The following is a 21,775-nucleotide window of genomic DNA, read 5'->3' as shown; positions in this document are numbered from 1 at the left end:
GGCGAGTCGCGCCAAGAATCAACGACGCCGACACGTTTTTCTTTCGGCTGCTGGCCTCCCCTTCACCGCCCGATTGGTGCGGCGAGGCTATGTGGAGGACCCCAAGACTGGCTCGTGCGTCCAGTGCCATCACCAAAGACCGACTATGAAAGCTGTGGACTGGAGACGGGCGAGCGCGTGGAGCCCGTGAGCAGCTGCTGGTGCAATCCATTGGCAGACTCTTCGCTGCGCATGTGCAGCATGTACACGACGCCAGTGAGGCGACCATAGTCGGAGAGCTCGACAGCGAGGCCGGTTCGTCCGACGCGCTGCACTGCAATGGGCAGGATAATCGAGGAGATGATCGTCTTTTTGTCATTTTCCACCACGAGCTGATTCGTGTTAGATGGACGCAAATGGTATAAACGCAGACGCGCTGGGCCAAGAGCGCGCCATTGCGCATAGCTGTGTTTCAGAAACACTTTGCACCGCATCTGCGCGCAAAGATTGAACGATTGAGCCTCGTGTGCCAGCATCCTTCGCGCGTTTGCCACGTCATTGTCGTTTTCTTCGTCGTCAGGCTCATGCATCCATTCATTCGAGTTCCGCTGTGGTTTGCTCCGATTCATCTGCGAGGGCAGAACCGCACCGTTGCCCTGGATATGCTCACCCAGCTGCGATTGCGACGCCGACCGACTCAGTGCCCGGGGAGGCTGTGGCGGGCTGCTCGACGCTGACGCCGACGCAGCAGGCACAGGTACAGTAGCTGTCCGGATAGGGTTCCGCACAAAAAGTGGCGATCGGCGCTGCTCAGGCCCCGGCGACTGTGGTATCATGTTGCCCATGGCCTTCTCACTTGCGCTGCCGAACGACATGGCCGTGGAGCCACCAGGCCGCGTCGCATCATCTGGACGCTGCAACATCGAGTCTGGAGTATCAAGACGACGCGGAATGCGCGGGAAGGAGTCTTGTGATGCCAGCGAATTGGCTCGTGTCGGCAGTTCGGGCGATAGGGGCGGCGAGACAAAACTGATGTCTTGTTCTGCTAGAGGCACACCCGGCAAGTTGGCATTCGTGATGGTGTGTGGCAACAACGGCGGTAGGGCAGGTGGCCGGACTGCCTTGTTCTGCGCCGAGGTAAAGGGTGTGCCTATGCTCGGCCGCGGTACGGTTGATTCCTGGCCAGTCCGCACGTTCTGAGCCGTAGGATGAAAAGAGGCTGAAGGGGTCGGCGGTGACGAGGCACTGGACACGGGCACCGCGCTGGGCGCCGATAAAGGCGGTGCGGGTCTGGCCGCCATGCCCAATCCGCTGTGCACCAAAGACGGTGCCGGAGCCGGTTCATGTCGAGTGCTTTGAGCACCTGGTGTTCCTGGCACGAGAGCATCGGGTAATAACGGTGGGCGAACCATGCTAGGCGTACCCGGCTGAGCGGCCTGAGCTGGACGGCTCGACTGACCCGACGGCACGAGGGGCTGAGGAGGACGAGCCGGGGAAGACAAAGGCGCAGGGACCTTGGAAGGCTGATTTAGCGTCTGAGATCGCGCTGGTGGACGACTTGTCATCTGGCTCGGCATCGGTGCCGCGATCTGAGGAGCAGACTTTGATGGCGACGGGGATTGGTTCTGGTGAGGCCGCAGGTGTCCACTAAAGGACTTACACGCACTCAACGCCTGAAGCCATTCATGCTTACGCTCCGTCGAAGCGAGGTGTATTACCATGCTTACTCGGTTCATGATCGACAAACGCACACAGGCTGGTCCCCAACGAGTGTCATCGAACGCGTCAATGAACCGGCCTGACAAGGGAGGGAATATAAGCTTGATGTCAGGAGCACCTGGAGGAGACAGCGCCACGTCCTCAGCCACGAGAATCAAGTCCGTGAGCAGAATCAAGCGAGCATGCTGAATCATCAGGGGCTTGCCTTGAGCAGGCAGGATTTCAAGCTTGGCTCCGTCTGTCAAGCGAAGTGCGCGCTCGAATGACAAGCCAGGCAACACCAATTGTAGGCGGCAGTTTTTGGGCTCCATCGTGAAGATATCGACTGTGTGTGTCGAATCAATGCGGGTCTGCATCTGATCCAGCGACTGCAAAAGGATGGAAGAAGTGATTGACTGTGCGGATTGGGTCCATGGCGGCACAGTACCTTCATGCGGTGGCACGAGGGCCCTGCCCTTCACGGGAGATACAGGCGACATGAGTCTTGGCTCGGTGGGGAGTGGTGACGAAGTGGACACCAATCCTTTTTGGTTGGCGGGTATGGAGCCCAGCGATGACTTTTGGCGTTGTGCCCGTTGATTCAACGCATCCAGCTTTTCGTTAGCAGTAAGAAGGAGTGTGTGATCTGAGCGACCAGGCTGTGCGTTCCGCAAAAGTCGACCGTACAGCTTTTTGTAAAACACTAGTCGTAGGATCGGCAATTCAAAGAACCTGTCGAGCGTCCATCCGGTGGGGTAATCGTTGCGAGGAATTTGTCGATTCACATTCTGAAGAACGGACGGAAGGCGTACATGATGGGCAATGTCGGGGCGCGTGTCGAGATGGGGCGTGTAGACGTCAATATAATGAGAGTAGGGGGGCTGGAGCGTGTCAATCCAGTGCATCAGTAGATTACCGAGGCCTTTGGGCGAGGACGGATTGGGGCCAATCTCTTGCAATGCACGCAGAAACTCGCTGTTGGTACGGAACACGGTATGCAAAGCACGAAACATGGCATCGACGTCCTTGGCTGGCAGGTCTTTGGGGTTCCATGCGGCTGCCACGCGATGAAGCGTGATTCCGAGCTCATGCACATAGCGCGTTTCTGTCGAGATGAGCTCGCCCAGAGGGTTGGTGCGCCTACGCTGCAGGGGCGCGTCGGGATTCGCGCGTGAGTCCTGTGGAAGCATGCCATTGGACGTGCTTGGGGCGGTGGATGGCGCGGGGCGGAGCGGCGCCAGCGTTGGTGCCGGAGCGCCGGTTCCCGAACCTCCTGACATGAAGCCGAGCTTTTACCAGGACCACGGCGTGCAAATGTAATGCGTCTAGATACACGAGCCTGGATGGGCCGTAACGAGAAAAAGGCGCTAAGCGCTCGCCAGACGAAAGCGCGAAGCACCCACGCTGCGAATGCCACGGGCTTTTTTTAAGAACGAATCAAAAGGCGTCATTTTGTCGAATAAGCTTGCGAGCATGCGCGTGTGGCCTGCAGTGTGCTGCACGACACATGCTTGTAGGTCGTTCGCAGGGACGAGACCCTTAAGAGTGACGGGCGACATCTACAGACTTCAGGGGCGTGGGGGACACAGGAGGTTGAGGAGTTGCTCAGCTTCCCATGCGCCTGTCCAATAGCGAACCATGCACTGCACGCCGCCCTCCTGGAGGATCCGCCGGGCCAGGCCACGGTTCCGACGGACGAATGCTACGTCGTTCGGGCCGAGACGCTTGACGGGGCAGAAGTCGTTTCCACCGTCGCCGACATAGACAATGCGCTCGTACTTGCGGTCGGCATGGCGCTGCTTAAATGCGTCAAGCTCATCACCCTTGCACATGTTCGCACTGCATCCTACCTTGCACGCATGCTGTGGCCCGTCTGGCGAGATGCGTCGCCGCAGACGCAGCAGTCCATTGGGCTCCCAGTGCGCAGGATTCGTGACAATTTCTGTAAAGAGAGGTGGCTCGGCGAGGCCCTTGCTTGGCAGAATCGTATGAATATATACTTCATTCGAGTTGGAAAGAAGGAGAAAGTCGGTGCCATGGTGATGGGACTGCAGCGAGCGCACGCCGCGGATCATGGCGGGGTGCATAGGCATGGCCCGTAGAGCTTCTTGAATGGCCTCAGGCGTGTGTCCCTCTTTGTGCAGCTCTTCCAATAGGTAGGCGCACATGTCAGTGAATTGCATGGTCGAAATCTTTTGGACAAATTCGATGCGCAGTCGGGGTGACAAGAGCTCGTGAATCCATCGATCCGTGTCCTGGTCCGCGAGAGACCAGTCAAAGTCAAATACGACTAGCTGCGAAGACACGGGTGGGAGTGCGTCAAAATCTAATGGTGGGTCTTCTAACACCACGGAATGCACAGCCAATGTCTTTTGATCGACCATGCTCCGAGACCGCCGACAATCGTCGTACGACGTACCTGACTCAGCGCGCTGCGCGCCAGCCGACCGCCAAGCGCTCAGGCTGCCTATATGCTGACTAATCAACGTCTCTTATCAGACCGCCGTCCAACCTTGTTCGACGACGACGTCGCTTCTCATCGCGCGGTCGGGCGTCATGCCACTTGACCTAGATGCGTGCATCGAGAAGCTGATGAACAAGCAGCTGCTTGTCGGAACGCTCATCAAAGAAATTTGCGAGAAGACCAAGGAGCTATTGATGATGGAAAGTAACGTCGTGCACATTAGTGCGCCCGTGACCGTAGTGGGCGATATTCATGGGCAATTTTACGATCTGCTCGAGATATTTCGTATTGGTGGCGATGTACCAAACACGAACTACTTGTTCTTGGGAGACTATGTGGACCGCGGCCTCTTTTCCGTCGAAACGATCTCGTTACTAACGTGCCTCAAGCTGCGCTACCCTCACCGTGTCCATCTTGTGCGTGGCAACCACGAAAGCCGTGCCGTCACGCAGACATACGGGTTTTATGCAGAGTGCACACGCAAGTACCCTGACTCCAACGTGTGGCAGTACTTTACCGACATGTTTGACTTCCTTACCCTATCTGTGGTTGTGGACAACGACATTTTCTGCGTCCACGGCGGCTTGTCGCCGTCGATCCACTACATCGACCAGATCAAAATTCTCGATCGGTTCCGCGAGATCCCGCATGAGGGTGCTATGGCCGACCTTGTATGGTCGGATCCGGATCCCGATAAAGAGGAATTTGCTATCTCGCCCCGTGGTGCCGGCTACACGTTTGGCGCGTCGGTCGTGCGGCATTTCCTGCAATGTAATCGCATGTCTCATATTCTCCGCGCACACCAGCTGTGTATGGAGGGCTACAATGTGCTCTACGATGATCTGCTGAGCACAGTGTGGTCTGCCCCCAACTACTGCTATCGGTGCGGCAATCTCGCGTCTATACTGGAGGTCGGGCCCAATGGCTCGCGGCACTTTAATACGTTCGAAGCCGCACCTGAAAATGAACACGATGGACCGCTGCAGGCGGCACATACCCATAGCGAGACGGTTGAGTACTTTTTGTAATGATACCCTACAAGCGTGCGTGTGCATCGCGCTCAATACGTGATAGAGCGCTGTCTACATTTGGATTTTGACAGAGCTCAGCGGCCCAAGCTGGTTCATCCAGTGCGACAGTTCCAAGTGCTTTGACTTGCTCGTCCAGCATGTGCAAAAGTAGCTCCTGTACAACCTTCATAGAATGGGGTATGGATAGCCCCGAAATGATGGGTGAAAAGCGCTGCCACAGAACCAGGTATGTAAAGGCGTTGGGCTCTACGCGCCATTTTGCAAAGAGCTGCACCGTATACCACGCACCAGGGAAATCGTTGGTCCACAGCATCGCACGTAACATAGCATTCAATAGGGACTGTCCTTTCGTTGCAATGTATTGCTGCGACGAAGACTTGGTCGCAAGCTCGACGCAGTGTGACAAGACTCCTCGGACCGTGACGATGTCCACACCTTGAACAGTTTGAAATAGCTTGCGATCCAACGGCATCAGCGATGTAGGCGACATGTGATGAGAAGCATCAGTGGCATACAAGTTACATACTGAAGTTACGGTCGCCACATGCATGCGCTTTCCTCGCACAGATTTACGTCCAGTCATTGGCCTCTGGACGCGTTGTGCAACTGAACCAGGACCGCGCTCCATCGATAGTGATTCCAGGGCCAGCGATTTGCTGCGCTGAAGATGAGCAAATCCTGCCTCAAAACTGGTGAGAAAGTTGAGGAGCGATACACCCATTACGACGCCATCTCCGCGCATAGCGTCGATCACATCGTACACGACAGCGGCTTTAAACGAGACTTTGAGCCGCTCTGCTTGTATCTCATGCCGCAACTTCTCAGAACGCGATATGTTGGCTGAATACGCACGAATACCCTCGAAGCTGGAGACGCCATGGACAAAGGTATGGTACGGCGACGCCGTGTTTTGAGGCGGTGTCAAATCCATGGACTTGAGCTTCGGAGCAAGTTTTTGCATGACGCGAAACCATTCAAGCCAGATGCGAGACCTAACTAAATCACCATTAAGGGCATATGCACGGATGATGGCACTCCAAACGACGGTATGACTGCTCCAAGCATTGTGCAAAGGGACATCGAGGGGTATATGCGATGGATTCGTAAGGCGGCGCAACCATGAAAGATGACTTCGTCGAAACTGCGAAGCCAACATGCGCATACGATACATGCCGCCATGCCGTAAGGCGTAGTCACGAAGAAAACGATCGCCTTTGTGCGGCTCAGATGCTCGACCATATGCAATAACGATACTTGCAATGACACTGCTGGTATATTCCGTTGGCGGGCGCTTCATGAAGTCGGAGATTACAATGCGAATAAACCTGAGAAGGGCAGTCCCATGCAAATGCTTCGAGAGTCTTGCTATGAGAGCGCTGAGCGCAGGGCAGGGCAATGGAATCTGAGCAGCTGTACATGCATCGTACAAATTTGCCAGTTTGTACGGAAGAGAGCCCTTTTTTCTCTTGCCGAGGCCACGGTCCTCCGAATACGCCACACGTTTGTGCAGTAAAAGAATAAGGGAGCCCAACGCGTCACACAGCTGGGGGGACGAAGGCTCGCATACGCCCACAGATGGCGCCAAGGTCATTTGCCGTAGCAAGAAAAAAACAGGTTTCATCTGGTTCGTGTATATGTACGTCTGAGCGAGAGAATACATAACATGTAAGGGGTGAGGCGATTTATTGTACACTGAAGCAAAGTATGCGACATGCATCATCGAAAAAACATCGCTCGGACGCACATTCGATGAAGGCACACGGGCAGGGAGATTGAGCTGGAGCGAATTCGATAAGCGCGGTTTCGCATGGGCGGCAGCCGCACGAAGCGTCTGTATCATGCGCTGGGCTGTGTGGTTCCGCCTACGGATCCTTGACTAGGTGCGCCGAGCTGAATGTCGCTGGCACGTGACGGCAAAAAAATGGGACGATGGCGCTGAGCGAGGATGCAAGCTTACGACGTCGGAGCTTGACGATGGCGGCGCCCAAAGAAATTGATTTTTTGGCGTTGGATGATGATGCCATTGAGCAAATAGCTCCGCCACCACGTCGTTCTGCTGGTGTGACGGATGAGGATCACGAGGATGATGCCGCGTTCATCGCGGCTGCTGCACAAAAGCACAATGTCAAGGCTGGCACTCAGGTGGCTAAACAGGCCCACAAGAGCAAGGCCAAGGTGGCAAGTGGCATTGTAAGTGGTGGTGGCAGTTTTCAGAGTATGGGACTGCATCCATCTTTGCTGCGCTCGCTGCTGCTACGTGGCTTCACGACGCCCACACCCATTCAGCGCCGTGCCATCCCAGCGATCATGGCGCAGCCGCCGCAGGATGTCGTTGGGATGGCCCGCACGGGTTCTGGCAAGACGCTTTCATACATTGTCCCGCTACTTCACCGCTTGAATGGCCGCCACTCGACGTCATTTGGTATTAAATCGCTGATTCTGTGCCCCTCGCGTGAATTGGCCTTCCAGATCCTCAAAGTCGGCAAAGACCTGGCGCGTGGATGGCGCTCTGATGGTGATGCGCATACTGATGCGATTCGATGGTCAGTTATCGTCGGTGGTGAGGGCCTTGATGAGCAATTCGCTATGATGACAGCAAATCCAGATGTGGTCATTGGCACGCCCGGCCGTCTGCTGCATCTGGTCGTGGAAATGAATTTGGATCTCAAGTCGGTGGAGTATGTGGTGTTTGATGAGGCTGATCGGCTCTTTGAAATGGGCTTTGCTGATCAAATGGAAGAGTTGCTTCGACGACTGCCGTCCACGCGCCAGACGCTCTTGTTCAGTGCGACGCTACCCAAGAGCCTTGTCGAGTTTGCGCGGGCAGGACTCGAAGCGAATCCCAAGCTGATCCGCCTGGATGCGGACAGCAAAATTAGTCCTGATCTGCGGATGGCCTTCTTTAGCATCAAGCCGCTCGATAAGGATGCGGCGCTTCTCCTCCTTCTTCGCGATGTGATCCAGGTACCAACAGGCAGTCAGACCATGGATGCAGACGCCTCTAAGAAGCGGAAACGCGCCCATGCCGTGGACCAACTCAAGCCTTATCAGACCATTATTTTTTGTGCGACCAAGCACCATGTCGAATACCTGCTTCTCGTCCTGACGACCATGGGCTATGCTTGCTCGCACATCTACTCGTCGCTTGACCAAGCGGCACGCTCGATTCAAATGAATCAGTTCCGATCTGGACAGACGTCTTTGCTGATTGTAACAGATTTGGCTGCGCGTGGCATTGACTTGCCCGTATTGGAGCATGTGATCAACTATGATTTCCCGCCGCAGCCCCGCATTTTTGTGCACCGCGTTGGACGTACAGCCCGCGCTGGACGCCGAGGATGGGCGTGGAGTCTGTGCACGCATACCGAGCTGCCCTACCTGTGTGACTTGCAGCTGTTCCTGGCCCGCCCGATCGTGTCTTCTCATGTGGTGCGCGCTGACGAGCCACACGATTTGCACGCGTCGCTCGTGCTTGGTACATTTCCGCGTGAGACTCTGGATGAAGAGAGCGAGTCGATTCGACATGCCATGCATGAATCCTCGACGACAGCCACGGCATACGACGGTCTTTTGGGTGTGGTCAAACGTGCGCACAGCATGTACATGCGCTCTCAACCGAAGGCCAGTGCCGAAAGTTATCGCCGCACCAAAGACATGCTCAAGGACGCTGAGCGCAGTGCGGCAGCTGGCATTTCAAGCCAGGGATGGGCTCTGGCTGGACATGCGCTCGAGGCACAAGGCGTCCACGATATCTTGCAGCGCCCTGAAAAGTACCAGCTCCAGCTCCGCGAGGACGCAGCACGGCGTGCGCGCAAGCACGATGACCCACTTGCAGGCGCGCGTGCTGCGATGCTCGCCAAGGTGAATGCGTTCCGACCAGGTGAGACAGTGTTTGAAATGGGGGCGCATGGCCAACACATGCCACTCGCCCGGCTCATGCAGGACCGACGTCGGACACTACATACCAAGCAGCGCCGCGCGCGCATGATTGAGTCAGCCAAGCGCGGTGGCGAACACGAAGAAGAGGCAGAGGTGCAAGCTACGGCTCCGGCGGATCTCGCTGACGAAGACGACATTGCCTCCGTTTTTGATACAGGCCGCGATTTCCGTGATCCGTCCACCTACCTCCACTATGAACAAAAGGGAGCCGCGGAAGAAAAGGGCTACTCGTTCCTGGACCAGGCTCGCCGTGTCACCGTCGATATGGCTGGCGACGATGTCGGTCCTGCGCCGGCTGCGCAGCGTGTAAACCCGCAGCGCTGGGATACGAAGAAGAAGAAGTTTGTGATGGGCGACGGCACTGGTGCCGACAACCAAAAGCTCATTCGATCCGAGACAGGTCTCAAGCTACCTGCCAGCTACCGCAGTGGACGCTTTGATGAATGGCAGCGCGAACAACAGGTGGCACTGCCGCATGTGGGTCAGGATGAAAGTGCTATGCCAGCGACGACGCGCCGCATGGCTGCGTCCGTGCAGCGCGGTGGTCCACACCGTCCAGGCCGCCGCTTCCATACGCAGACCAAGGCACCCAAGCCTCTTGATAAGCTGCAGTATGGCTATAAGCGCAAGCTCAAGGAGCGTCAGCGTAAGCAGGGAAGCGGTGCGGAAGCCAAGAACGAGCTCAAGAGTGCTGACCAAATCTACCGCGACCGCGAGACACGTGCCAAGCGGCTAGCGAAGAACGCGCGTCCTTCGAAAAAGAAACCAAAGCAGTAACTAGATAGCATGTACATACGCAGTGAATGCATCCAGCAGTGCACACGCGGTCTCGTAGCTCAGCACATGCGCAGGGCAACGTAGGGCCAGAGACAGGGTATCGTTATCGGCGTACGCGTCCACAGCGATGCTCGCTGCCGAATATGGTTCGAGGCCCTCCCAAGTCTCGAGACTGGAAAAAGCACACAGGGGCGGAGGTGCGATTAGACGGTCGTCGTCCACGTCCGAGCACGGTGTGAGCAGAGACGGCGTGGATGCCGGCGGTGACGGGCCGAGTACGTTGAGCAGGGTATTGAAGCGAGCTGAGGCAGGCAGAGCAAGGGCCTGGTGAATGTCGCCCAACGACACTTGTTCTAGCGGAACTCGCTCGGCGAGGGTCTTTTGGACGTGCTTGGCCATGTCCTTTGTATCAGGGTGCCATGGGACGACCATCGGCAGTACATTCAGGCATGGCAAAGCCGCTGTAGAGAGGTCCAGAGGTGGGATCGATCGTGCTGCTTGATACAAACCGAGCACCGGCATATCTGTGCGTAATGTATCGTGCAATACAGAGGCCCAAGCAGCAATGATGCCAGAAGACAAGGAGACGTGCTGTTCAGCGAGCGTCGAGCGAATGTGCCCTAGGCGCGGGACGACGTGGCGGCGATGCACAAACGTGTAGGTGGGCAGGGGTGGGGCGTCCAGTGTGCCGACGAACGAGGGTGGCGCATAGCTGTAGCTGGCCCAGTGGCGCTGCACGGCCTGCTTGTCTGTCCGGGCAGCCACGGTGAGCAAATCGTCCATGTTAGCCGTCACATGGATGTCTGTTGCTCGGTATAGCGCTTCCAAGTCACGCACCAACATGCCAAGAGCCACAGCGTCATACATGCCATGGAATAGTGTCAGGACAACGTGATCCGTGCCATGCAATGCACGGACTACATCCATCGCACACCACGGGGTAGGAAGTGACCACGTCCGTTCGCGATGCACCACCTGTTTGACACCTTCGTCGGCATGTGGCACGACATGCGTATGCATAGGCTGTGTGCTTTTCACGACGACTTGGACCAGGTGTGACTGAAGGCAGCTGAACACGGTGCGCAGCACTTCATGGCTCTCTTGCAGCCGAATCCAAGCCAGCTCGAGGCGGCCGACATCCAGCGTGTCCGAAGCGCGATACACCAACGAAAAAATGCCATTCCGGTAGCGGGAGTGCACCAAGGTAGCAATATGCTGAGCCTGACCAGCCGTGACGCGCCGCACAGCTTGCACGTCATCTCGGCCCAGTGCCGCGGCTGCCTCGGCCACCGACACGGGCGCTGTTACCCGTACATCATCCATTTGGGTCTGCGTACGGTGAAGGAAGGACGCAGCGACCGTCATGGGCGTACCACCCGCCAGGTCACTGACATGCAACGGCAGACCCTGCATGCGTGCACGCGCCACGATTTGAATGGCGGCCATCGAGTCGAGCCCAAGGGCCAAAAGGGGCGTGTGAGCCTGAATATCGATGGCAGGCACGCCTGCCACGGTTGCCATGACAGAGCGCACACGATGCAGTATGTCGGACGGCACGCTAAGGTCAGTCGAGTTGCGTGGCGGAAGGTCCACATGCTCCACGGTACGCATAGCATGCGGGTCGGTGGCCATGTGGCGCACTATTGCGCTCATACGATGCAAAAGCTCATCTAGACGCGCAGCATCAGCGAGGGTCGTGCGTGCCGTCGCTGATAGGACCAGCGTAGAAGGCCTCTGCTGGAACTCAACATTAAGAGCGTACTGCACGCCATCCTCGATAGACAGCTCCATGGGCTGAAGATGAGCACGGGAAGACGTCTCTGTATGAAGCTGCACGTCCAGCAAAGCATCCAGGAGGGGGGCAGTCGATGCATGCGTTCGCTGGTGAGCAGCAGCAATAGACCGCAGGGATGCATGACGGTGTGGACGTGCGGCATCGATAGCGCACTGCAGCTGCTGGAGCTGAACATCGAAGGGTGCACGCTGCAACAGAACACGCGTGGGCGTAGTATTGAGCATGGGACCCAGCACGTCGACCGCATCGTGCATATCCGTGCGCAGGCTCAGCACCTGACCAAAGCAGACGTCAGGTGTATGCATGCATTCGGCTAACAGGTAGGCGAATGCCAGCGTCGCGAGTGTGTGCATCGACACACCGACGCGCCGGCACATGTCTTCCGCATCACGCGTCTGAATGTGGGTATCGATCACACACGAGATGGCCGCATGGGATGTATGCTCAGCCAGTGGCCGAGGTGTGTATCCACGAAGCGTGTCGAGCCAAAAGGGTACATGGGCCTCGCCTGAGCACAGGTGCGGCACACACGTTGAAAAGGGAGGCCTTGGGTCGCTCCCTGCACCGTCCAAGGCAGCGTCCACATCATCCCATAGCAATTCCAAGCCATGCGCATCATAGAGGGCATGGTGCAGTACCCACAGACCCACCACGCCGAGCTCATCAGAGAACACGTGTAGCGTGTGGGGATGCTCTGGATCGCAGGCGGCACGAGCCGAGGGAAAAACTCGATCCAGACAGTTCGGGCCATGCACGACGACGGGCGGCGTCCGTTCGTCGTGCACCACCTGCACCCATGGCACTTCACGCGACGAGTGCGCATGGAACGAAGTACGCAGCATCGCGTGCTGCTGCACCACAGTAGCCCATGCCTTGACGAGCGCATCCACGGAGCAGTCCACACGGAACACGTGTGTATGAATGTACAAGTCGCCCTCACTCGCTGTCGACTGAGCCAACATGCCTGACTGAAGCGGCGTACACGGCAAGGCGTTCGGAGCATACGCCGCTGCCGAGGCACGCAGCGCCTCGTAGGCGTGCATGTCATCTGACGACCCACCCGCTTCATCCAGAGCTGCGGCAAGCCGCGCAGGCGTTGCATGCGCCAGCAGCTCACTTACGGTAAGTGACATGCCATGCAGTCGCAGCACCTTGACAAGGCGAATCGCCGAGAGCGAATCAATGCCGAGGGCATAAAACGAGGCATCTCGATCGACGTCGGCGACGGGTACTTGAAGAAATGCGGCCAGATGCTGCATCAGAGCTGTCTCGGTTGCTGAGCTGCGTCGCGTACTGGGTGCATTACCTGCGTCGTGCAGACGTTGAGGATCCATGGCTTGGTACATACCGGCAAGACGCTTCACATCCACCTTATTGTTCGGCGTAAGTGGTAGTGCCGACGTAAGTACGAGCGTGTGAGCAGGCACCATAAAGGGCGCCAAGCGCCTCTGGGCGCCATGGACGACGCGCTGAGCATACGCTCGGGCCTCGGCATCTGTGCGCACGCCCACGTCGTCTGACAGCGTGCGCGATTGATCGAGCGCAAGGAACGCCACGAGCTGACGCGAGGCGTGCGCAGGATGCTGAAGATACTGCACGCACGCATCAGCCACACCTGCTTCGAGTTGGAGCTCATGGGCAATTTCATCGAGCTCCACGCGCTGTCCATTCACCTTGACTTGGCCCCGCTCCATACGGCCCAGGCACTCGACACGGCCATCAGCGAGCAGACGACCGCGGTCGCCCGTGCGATACACACGCTGGCCATTGGGTAGCGTGAAGAACTTGGCGGCCGTCAGATCAGGCGCCCCCACATACCCATCGGCCACCTGTGGACCACCGACGACAATCTCACCCACGGCGCCTGTATACGCAGCAATAAAAGAGTCGCGTCCGCAAATGTAGAGCGCTGTTGCTGGATACACGTCACCGACAACGGAGCGGCGCGTTTGGCCATCGACAAAGCCGAGCGTATTGCCAATCGTGCCTTCCGTGGGACCGTAGGCATTGATGAGGCGGTGGGGCGGCGCGCCCCAGGCACGCACCACGCGCTCGTCGATCACGTCACCACCACTCATGAGCCACTCAAGGGGCGGCACATGATCTGGATGCACGAGCGCAGCCAGGGCGGCTGGGAGGTCCGCCATCGTGATTCGCAGAGCACGGAAAGCTGCTTCGAGGTCTGTCAGGAGGACGTCCTTAGGTGCCGTGGCGACACTGAATCCAAGGCCCAGTGGCAAGCATACTTCAAAGAGGGAAACGTCAAAGCCCGGCGAGGCCAGTTGCAGCAGCCGCGATGCACGCGTGTGCGGAAGCAGACGCTCCCATGACAGGAGGGCGGCGGCCAGCGCACGGTGTGAGACTTGCACGCCTTTGGGCTTGCCTGTCGAGCCAGACGTGAACAGAATGTACGAGGGTACATCCAATCGCGGGACTGTGGGTAGCCATGCAGAGTCCTGGCGCAGCTGGGCAAGCGTGTACCGCGGCAAGGGCACGGCAAGGGATGTATCGTGCGTCACCAACGTGCCAGCTCCGACCACTTGAATCATGTACTGCAGGCGCTCCAGAGGCAGCGTCGGATCCAATGGCACATAGACCTTGTGAGCCTTCCAGGCCGCCAACAATACGATGTAGAGATCAATGCACCGCGGCAAGTGCACGTACACGGCTGGATCTTGGGACGCAGCGAGGTGCGCTGCATACCGACTTGAAAGGGTATCGAGCTCGCGGTACGAAAGCACCGTCGCTTCATACGGCTCGATGGATGACGCAAACGTAAGAGCCGTTGCATCGGGCGTGTCTTGTGCATGGCGCGCAAAGCGGGCGAGCAACGTATCAGATACGTCTGGCTCAAGCGGCTTGGGATATACGGTAGCACACAGCGACGCTTCACACGCACCGCCCTCCAGTAGGAGTCGCAGGCTGTCTTCCAGCTGGCGCGCGAACAAGTCTGCGTGCTCATACGGCATGCGATCAGGGGCAAAGGTCGCTTCCAGCACGAGCGTATCGCGAGCCTCGTCGGCCGTCACTTGCAGTGCGTATACAAAGTCGTTGGCCATGTTTGAGTCCAGTGCACCAATACCCGGTGGCAGTGCCTTCGGCACGCTCGGTGCAGGCATGAACGAAAACAGCACGTCAAAGAGCGACGTGTCCATACCCAAGGCATGCGCCACCTCAGTGAGATGCACAAACTGATGATGCAAGGCGCTCACCAACTGGGCGTGCACGGCATGCACATCGCCATGTCGAGCCTGCCAACGGAATGGCACGGTAGTGATGCATGGGCCATGCGCCCTCGCGTGACGTGGATCGGCCATGCGACCGCTAAGGACCACACCCAAGGTGGCTTCGTCTTCCCCTGCGTACGCGGCGAGCAACGAAGCAAAGGTATGGAGCACAAGGGCTTGGAGCGTGCTTTTTTGCGTGCGTGCATACGCATGCAAGTCACGAAGCGATACGCGCTTCATGGTATGCACATGTGTCTTTGTGGGCGCAGCTGCGGCGTAGCGGCCGGTCAAGTTGGGCATGGGTGTGCGAATCATACCTTGCAGGACATCCGTGTAATGCTTGGCATTCATAGGTGCCGTGCGACTGGCTAGGCGCACGACGTCGTCAAAGGTATCAGGCGCGCGCTCACCACGAACGGCATCGATGAGCAAGTCGAGCGACGCAGCATCGTACAAGGCGTGGTGCATACTCAGGCACAGGACATCGTCGTACAAAACAAGACGCACGGGCGGGCACGATTCGACACGCGCGAGTATATCATCAGCCACCTGATCGCATGCTTCTTGCGTGCAGCATCCATCCACCACGGATTCAATGGTCGGAAGCGACTCGAGGACGTCCATGGTGAGACGTGGATCGGTATGGAACACGGTACGGTAGATGGCGTAGTGTGCCAGCGCATCACGCCACTGCCTGAGAACCTGCTGTCGATCTGCATCGGGTGTCAAGTGCAAGCGCACATGATGGACATAGAGCCGCTGCGCTGGAGATGCCAGAGACTGGGCCAATGTGGCACACTGCAATGGCAAAGGCGCCTGACTTGCCTCCACTTCCCCCACCTCGGCATGCTGACATCGTAAGAAGCCGGCCAACGTCGGCTCGGTCATGAGGGACGAGATGCTGATGCCAGCCACGCCCTCGTCTTCCAGTGCCTGCGCGAGTTTGACGGCCGCGAGACTATCGAGACCCACGCCAAAGAGGTCCGTGTGCATACCGATCGCATCGAGACGCAGTACTCGCTGTACGGCGCGAGCCGCAGCGCATTCCATGGGCGTTCGAGGTGGCGTGTGATCGACAAGGGCATCGCGCGGCATGGCTGCGTATAGGCTGCGCAACGCACGGTGATCCATTTTTCCACTCACGCGTGCGAGGGGCAGGAACGATAGTGGCACCATGACGCTTGGCACCATGTATGTGCTCAAGTGACGGCGGAGATGAGACATGAGCAACGTGGTATCGTCGTCCGTCGCATGTGGTACCTCGTCAGTAGCACGAGCATCTTTCGCCACAAACGCCACGAGATGCGGTGTGTCAAGCTGAGGGTGCGTCAGTAGAAGTGTAGCGGCGTGTGAGGCGCCTGCTTGGCGCAGTGCTGCGTCGATCTCACCGAGCTCGACACGAGCGCCTCGCACTTTGACCTGACTTTGGTTCACGCGGCCAAGATACTCAATCCGACCACACGGCATCATGCGCGCGAGATCACCCGTGGCATACGCTCGTTGACCGTCCCACGTGAAAAACGCATTGGACGACCGTCTCACATAGCCCCGCCCGACATGTGTGCCAAGGATACACAGCTCTCCTGGCTGGCCTCGCCACGCAAGACCGCCATTGTGTGCTCGCACAAAGAACGCATTCCCCGCAAACGCAACGCCGATATCGGCAGCCAGAGAGTCCACACGCACGGGTGTGCACGAAATACCAATGGTGGCTTCCGTGGGACCATAGGCATTCAGCACGGGTATCGATGCGGGACCCCACACATCCACCAAGTCATCTGCGAGCTTTTCGCCACCCACAATCAAGGCGCGCAAGTGCGGCACATCACTCGGCGCTACACGGCGACCTTGCGTGAAAAAGAGAGAAGGCACCACACAAGCATGTGTGACTTGAGAGTCAGCCATAGCGGTGCCTATATCTGCTAGCAACGCCCGACGAGGCATTGTCACGACAGTCGCTCCCATTTGCCATGCCAGCAGGCACTCGAGGAGGTGAACATCGAAAGCTTCTGCGGAGCGCGCCAGAAAACGCGCCTGTACCAGCGAGTCGCTGCCCAATGCGTCGCGGAAATTGTCCAAGGCGTGTGACAGATTCGCATGCGATACGATACATCCCTTAGGCTCGCCCGTGGAGCCGGACGTGTACAGCACATAGGCGGCATCGTCTGCCGACACGCTGGGCAAAGCACTTGCCTCATCCCGGAGGGCCTCTTCTGGTGTCTTGCATGCACACGGCCATGGCAGGCTGGTTTCCCGCGTAAGCACCAGACTTGCCGCACTATCGCGCAAGAGATGCTCGCGACGAGCATGTGGCAAGGACTCATCCAGGGGCAAATACACGAGGCCAGCCCGCAAAATGCCCAGAAGGCAGGTGTACGTCTCAATACTGCGTGGCAGTGCGACGCCTACCACGGCGTGTGGCGGCACGGCAAGGACAAGATAGGCGGCAAGACGTGCACTGGCCTTGTCAAGATCTGCGTAGGTAGCTCGCATTGTGTGCGAGGCGGGCGTATTATCTCGATACTCAATGGCACACGCACTGGGCTGGATTCGGGCATGATGCGCTGGCCACTGACCGACGTTGAGGTACGTTGGGTGCGTCGGTGGTGGCATGTCGGGACGTGCGAGCAGCGATGCCGGCACATCCGGTGGATTGTGTGCGACTGGCATCGACACATCGTGGGTATAGGCACCGAGGACGGTATCCATCATATGCAGGAGCATCTCAGCATAGGAGGACGACATGGCCGAATCGAGGTAGTTCAGGACGAGTCGAACATGTCCTTTTCTTGTGACACGCATTTCGAGAGCCAGGGCGTGCTCGACACTGACACCAAGGTCTGTCGGCGTGTGCCAGGCCAGCGCATGCTCGGTAGGTCGTTCATCGTGATCTTCGTCCATCTCAAGTACAAAAAGACTCACAAACAAAGGCTGGTCACGGGGACAGTGCACCTGCTGTCGAATGTACGACAGCGGCACAGATGCGTGCTCTTGCAATGCGAGGTTCGAGGCGTGCAGCTGCTGAACATGGTCGCTCACGGCACTTTGGCTTGCCGCATTCACACACACAGGCAAGGTCGCGAGCAGTGGACCACCTGTCGTAGCATACGATGCGCGCCGTCCGCGAAGCGACACGACATCGCCCAGCAAAACGTTGGGCGTGCCGAGAATTATGCCAAGCACTCGAGCCCAAGCTACATGGGCCAAGGGACGCACAGACGTGCCGATATGGGCCGCGGTCTCTTCAAGCGCACTCCACGATACCGACGAGACGGAGCGTTCGTAATGCTCGAGGCACCTTTGTGGCTTAGTGCGAGTCTCATGAAGCGCAGTCCATGCAACATGATCCATGGGCCGCAGTGCGTGAGCCCAAGCATCGAGGGTGGCCTGTTCGGCCTGTGGGGCAGGGACCAGATCCTCAAGTGCCTCACTCCAGGCATGCGTCTCGCTCAGTGGTACCGAGGCGATATGAGCATCCATTCGAGCGAAAATCATATCGAGCGTCGTCGCATCATAGAGCGCATGGTGCATCACGAGTACGAAGCGGCGCGTGGTAGCATCAAATGCCGCGAGCCAGGGCGGACGACCATCTGCGACGTTTGGCACATGCGAGGCCAACGCACTCACTACATCTTGACCTTGGAATCGGCGAACCTTCACTGACACAGACTTTTGCAAGACACACATGTACAAAGGCGCAAAGATCGAGTCGGAAGGCGGCGTCGTGCGCACAAAACCCATTCGCAAGCAGTCCATATCCATGACCACCTGTTCTAGGGCCGCGACAAGCTGCTCGTAGACAACAGGCTCGTGAGCCACAACGACGCGGTAAAGCCAGTAACGCGATGCATCCATCTGCGTTTCTAGGAGCATACCCTGCTGTAAGGGCGTCGTTGGTAATACCTCTCCGCATTGTGTCTCTGGCGGTGAGTACGCTTGCTGCCACGCCAAAAGCCATGCATCACGAGACACCTTGGGATCCGTATGTGGCCGCTTCGTGTACGCCCTCACAAGCTTGAAAATCGAATCGTGTCGCGCCACATCGGCAGCACTTACGCCAAACCCAGCCTCGACCAGTTTGGCGGAGAGTGCCATGGCACGCACCGAGTTGATGCCGAGCATGGGAAATGAGGCATGGGGCGTGATGGAGGCAGATGAAACGCACGCCATGAGCGGAAGCCATTCACATACTTTCTGCGCCAATGGATGGGCCATGGCCTCTTCGACGCCCTCCGCCTCATGCACATCGGCAAGGCGAGCCTCCCAAGAGTGAAGATCGAGCGAGTCGTAGGCAGCTCGTACGGCGCGACGATCGATTTTTGCACTCGAAGTACGCGGAAAAGCAGACAAGACCACAAAGTGAAACGGGACCATGTACGATGGCAAGAGTGCCTGGGCGCCAGATCGCAATGTGCGTGCTAAAGCCACAGCATCAGGGTCTGTGCGAAGCAGCGGTGCATTCGTGTCCCCTTTGTCCCACGGATAAACGGCAAAGGCCACAATGCGCGGCGGTTCGGCAGGATCAGGTCCGGGAAGCGCGACGGTATCGGCATCCCACACCAGTTCGGACGCGGCCTTCACAGCGGCATTGATTTCCAGCAGTTCAATGCGCACACCATTGATCTTGACTTGGTCATCGTTTCGACCGAGGTACTCAAACTGGCCATCCCATAGCTGACGAGCCAAGTCGCCTGTATGGTACAATCGTCCCAGTGTCGGATGCTGCACAAATTTCTCCCGCGTCTTTGCCTCGTCGCCGATGTATCCGCGCGCGAGCTGAGGACCACCAAGAAGAAGTTCGCCGATACAGCCTCGTGGTACCACGTCATTGTGCTCGTTCATCAAAACACACAAAGCATCGTCAAACGGCAAGCCAATATTATGTGCCTTGACTTGGTCGCCGTGTGGCGGAATTTCGCGCATCGTCAGGGACAGGGTCGCTTCAGCTGGCCCGTAAATGTTGACGACGCGACACCCCTCCTGCGTCCATTCATCTGCCACAACTTGTGACAGCTTCTCACCTCCATTGATCATGACCTGCAACGTAGGGATCGCACGGCGTGGTACCATGGCCGAGACAGCTGGCGTCAGGAGCGTGTGGGTGACTTGCAGCGCATTAGCCACGTCAACTAGGCGCGTGAGTAACAGATCGAGCGGTGCAAAGCATACAGTGCCGCCGTGACCCCATGCGTAAAAGATATCAAAGATCGACAGGTCAAAAACGTAGGCGGCGAATTGAAGGTAGCGAATGGCACTGGGACGCACAGGCGCGTCCATATCCGTCGGGACGGCCTTTTGCAGCGCCCGCATACCCTGCACAGCCGCAATGTGTTCAACCCCGACAGCCTTTGGCAGACCGGTCGTCCCACTCGTCCATATCTTGTAGGCGAGGTGAGAAGCTGAAGAGCGTTCGGCTGTGCGCGGCGGCAGCGAAGTCAATGAGGGAAATGGCCGGTCAAGTCGGACCACTTGGATATGCTCCGGACATGAGCTTTCTACCATTGGGGCTTCGGCACCTGTCGTGAGTGCGACGCGCGCACCCGATTTGATGAGAAGAGCAGATTGCCGCGACGATGGCCAACCAGGATCGATCGGACACCAAGTCGCTCCCGCCTTGAGTACACCCAAAATAGCAGCGTACATGTCCATGCATTTGGCCATGCATAGGACTATCACTTGATCATCGTCGCTTTGCGCAGCCGCATAACCCACACCGCAGCTCCATAAAAGCTGCGCGATTTCATTGGAGCGTGTGTCCAGCTCTTGATACGACCACGACACGAAAGTCGGGGGCGACACAGACGTACAACACTTCAGTGCAGGCACGTGAGGAATGTCCTGTGCACGCCGTAGGAATTGATCTTCGAGACGCTCCCCAGCCATGCCCTTGGGCATGTCGGTCGACATGGGCTGCGGATGTGGATTGGCCAGGCTGGTAAGATGGAGCGGCATCGTCATGGGGTCACGGTGCTCAAGGATGGCCCACAGAGCCTCGCACATCTGCTCGAGCTGCGTCTTTGCCGAGCCATGTACGTGGACGCTGGGTGAGGCGAGAAGAGATAAAGTGATGAGTTCATCCGCATTCACATAGGCGATGCAGGCTAATGTCACCTCGGGATGGGCACGCAGTACAGTCTCGACGCGTGCGAAGGCAACCGATTCAGGATCATGAAGTGCATCAAAGAATAGGGTGGGTCCTGTGATGTTCGTAGGGGCACCTGACCATGCACAGTTGATATGCTCAACAAGGGATAAAGGGTTGCGCATATCGCACATAGTCGGGCCAACGGGAATGGACACGGTATCTTGGCCCCGCACGCCATCAAAGGCTACCAATTCACATTCATGTTGCAGATACATATACAGGACCGTGCCCCAAGCCGCCGCGATCACAGCCGATGCAGAAGTATGAAAGCTGCTTTGAGCTTGCGTCTGCACATGGCGGAGCGTAAGTGATGTAGACAGAGATGCACGACCCAACGAAGCCACGCTGTGCGGGTCTGCTGCGAATGCTGCTCGTGATGGTGCGCGCAGACGCAAGCCAGTGACGTCTGGGAAAGGTGCGCGCTCCATGAAGCAGTATAGAGAAAGGCTTAGGTCGAAGAGACGACTCAGGCACCGTGGCTCGATGCAGGGACACGTTCAAGCCAAGAAAAATAGGGCTGGCCGCGGAAGATGGATGCGATGGATGTCACATGAACGAATCAAATGATCGCATGATTTATCGATGGTATCAGATTACATCTAATCCAATCATGCAGGAAAGACTCGCTTACTGTGCGCGAAACTGCAAACCTCCAGAAAAATTCATAGAAGCTGGCGTCTGAGACTGGGACGACCATCGTGTTCCTTGCCCTGCCTCTAT

At 57.6% G+C, this 21,775-nt stretch overlaps 6 protein-coding genes across 6 annotated transcripts; 2 read left to right on the top strand and 4 right to left on the bottom strand.

Moving 5' to 3' along the window:
• Positions 1 to 143: 143 nt before the first annotated feature.
• MRET_0684 (RhoGEF domain protein) lies at positions 144 to 2,957 on the bottom strand (the record flags this gene model as incomplete). Its single annotated transcript, XM_027627311.1, has 1 exon — positions 144 to 2,957. The coding sequence occupies one exon, from the start codon at positions 2,955 to 2,957 to the stop codon at positions 144 to 146; it is 2,814 nt and encodes a 937-aa protein (XP_027482612.1).
• Positions 2,958 to 3,245: 288 nt separating this feature from the next.
• Positions 3,246 to 4,061, bottom strand: MRET_0683 (pyridoxal phosphate phosphatase PHOSPHO2; the record flags this gene model as incomplete). The annotated part of the gene is made up of 1 exon (XM_027627310.1): positions 3,246 to 4,061. The coding sequence occupies one exon, from the start codon at positions 4,059 to 4,061 to the stop codon at positions 3,246 to 3,248; it is 816 nt and encodes a 271-aa protein (XP_027482613.1).
• Positions 4,062 to 4,233: 172 nt separating this feature from the next.
• Positions 4,234 to 5,169, top strand: MRET_0682 (serine/threonine-protein phosphatase PPG1; the record flags this gene model as incomplete). The annotated part of the gene is made up of 1 exon (XM_027627309.1): positions 4,234 to 5,169. One exon carries the CDS (start codon positions 4,234 to 4,236, stop codon positions 5,167 to 5,169), a length of 936 nt encoding a protein of 311 aa, XP_027482614.1.
• Positions 5,170 to 5,176: 7 nt separating this feature from the next.
• MRET_0681 (uncharacterized protein) lies at positions 5,177 to 7,012 on the bottom strand (the record flags this gene model as incomplete). Its single annotated transcript, XM_027627308.1, has 1 exon — positions 5,177 to 7,012. One exon carries the CDS (start codon positions 7,010 to 7,012, stop codon positions 5,177 to 5,179), a length of 1,836 nt encoding a protein of 611 aa, XP_027482615.1.
• A 134-nt stretch (positions 7,013 to 7,146) lies between these two features.
• MRET_0680 (ATP-dependent RNA helicase DDX54/DBP10) lies at positions 7,147 to 9,888 on the top strand (the record flags this gene model as incomplete). Its single annotated transcript, XM_027627307.1, has 1 exon — positions 7,147 to 9,888. One exon carries the CDS (start codon positions 7,147 to 7,149, stop codon positions 9,886 to 9,888), a length of 2,742 nt encoding a protein of 913 aa, XP_027482616.1.
• On the bottom strand, positions 9,889 to 21,483 carry MRET_0679 (ferricrocin synthase; the record flags this gene model as incomplete). The annotated part of the gene is made up of 1 exon (XM_027627306.1): positions 9,889 to 21,483. The coding sequence occupies one exon, from the start codon at positions 21,481 to 21,483 to the stop codon at positions 9,889 to 9,891; it is 11,595 nt and encodes a 3,864-aa protein (XP_027482441.1).
• Between the last annotated feature and the right edge of the window lie 292 nt (positions 21,484 to 21,775).

Source organism: Malassezia restricta, chromosome I (assembly GCF_003290485.1).
Source record: "Malassezia restricta chromosome I, complete sequence".
NCBI lineage: Eukaryota > Fungi > Basidiomycota > Malasseziomycetes > Malasseziales > Malasseziaceae > Malassezia > Malassezia restricta.
This window is presented reverse-complemented; position numbering and strand designations above follow the sequence as displayed.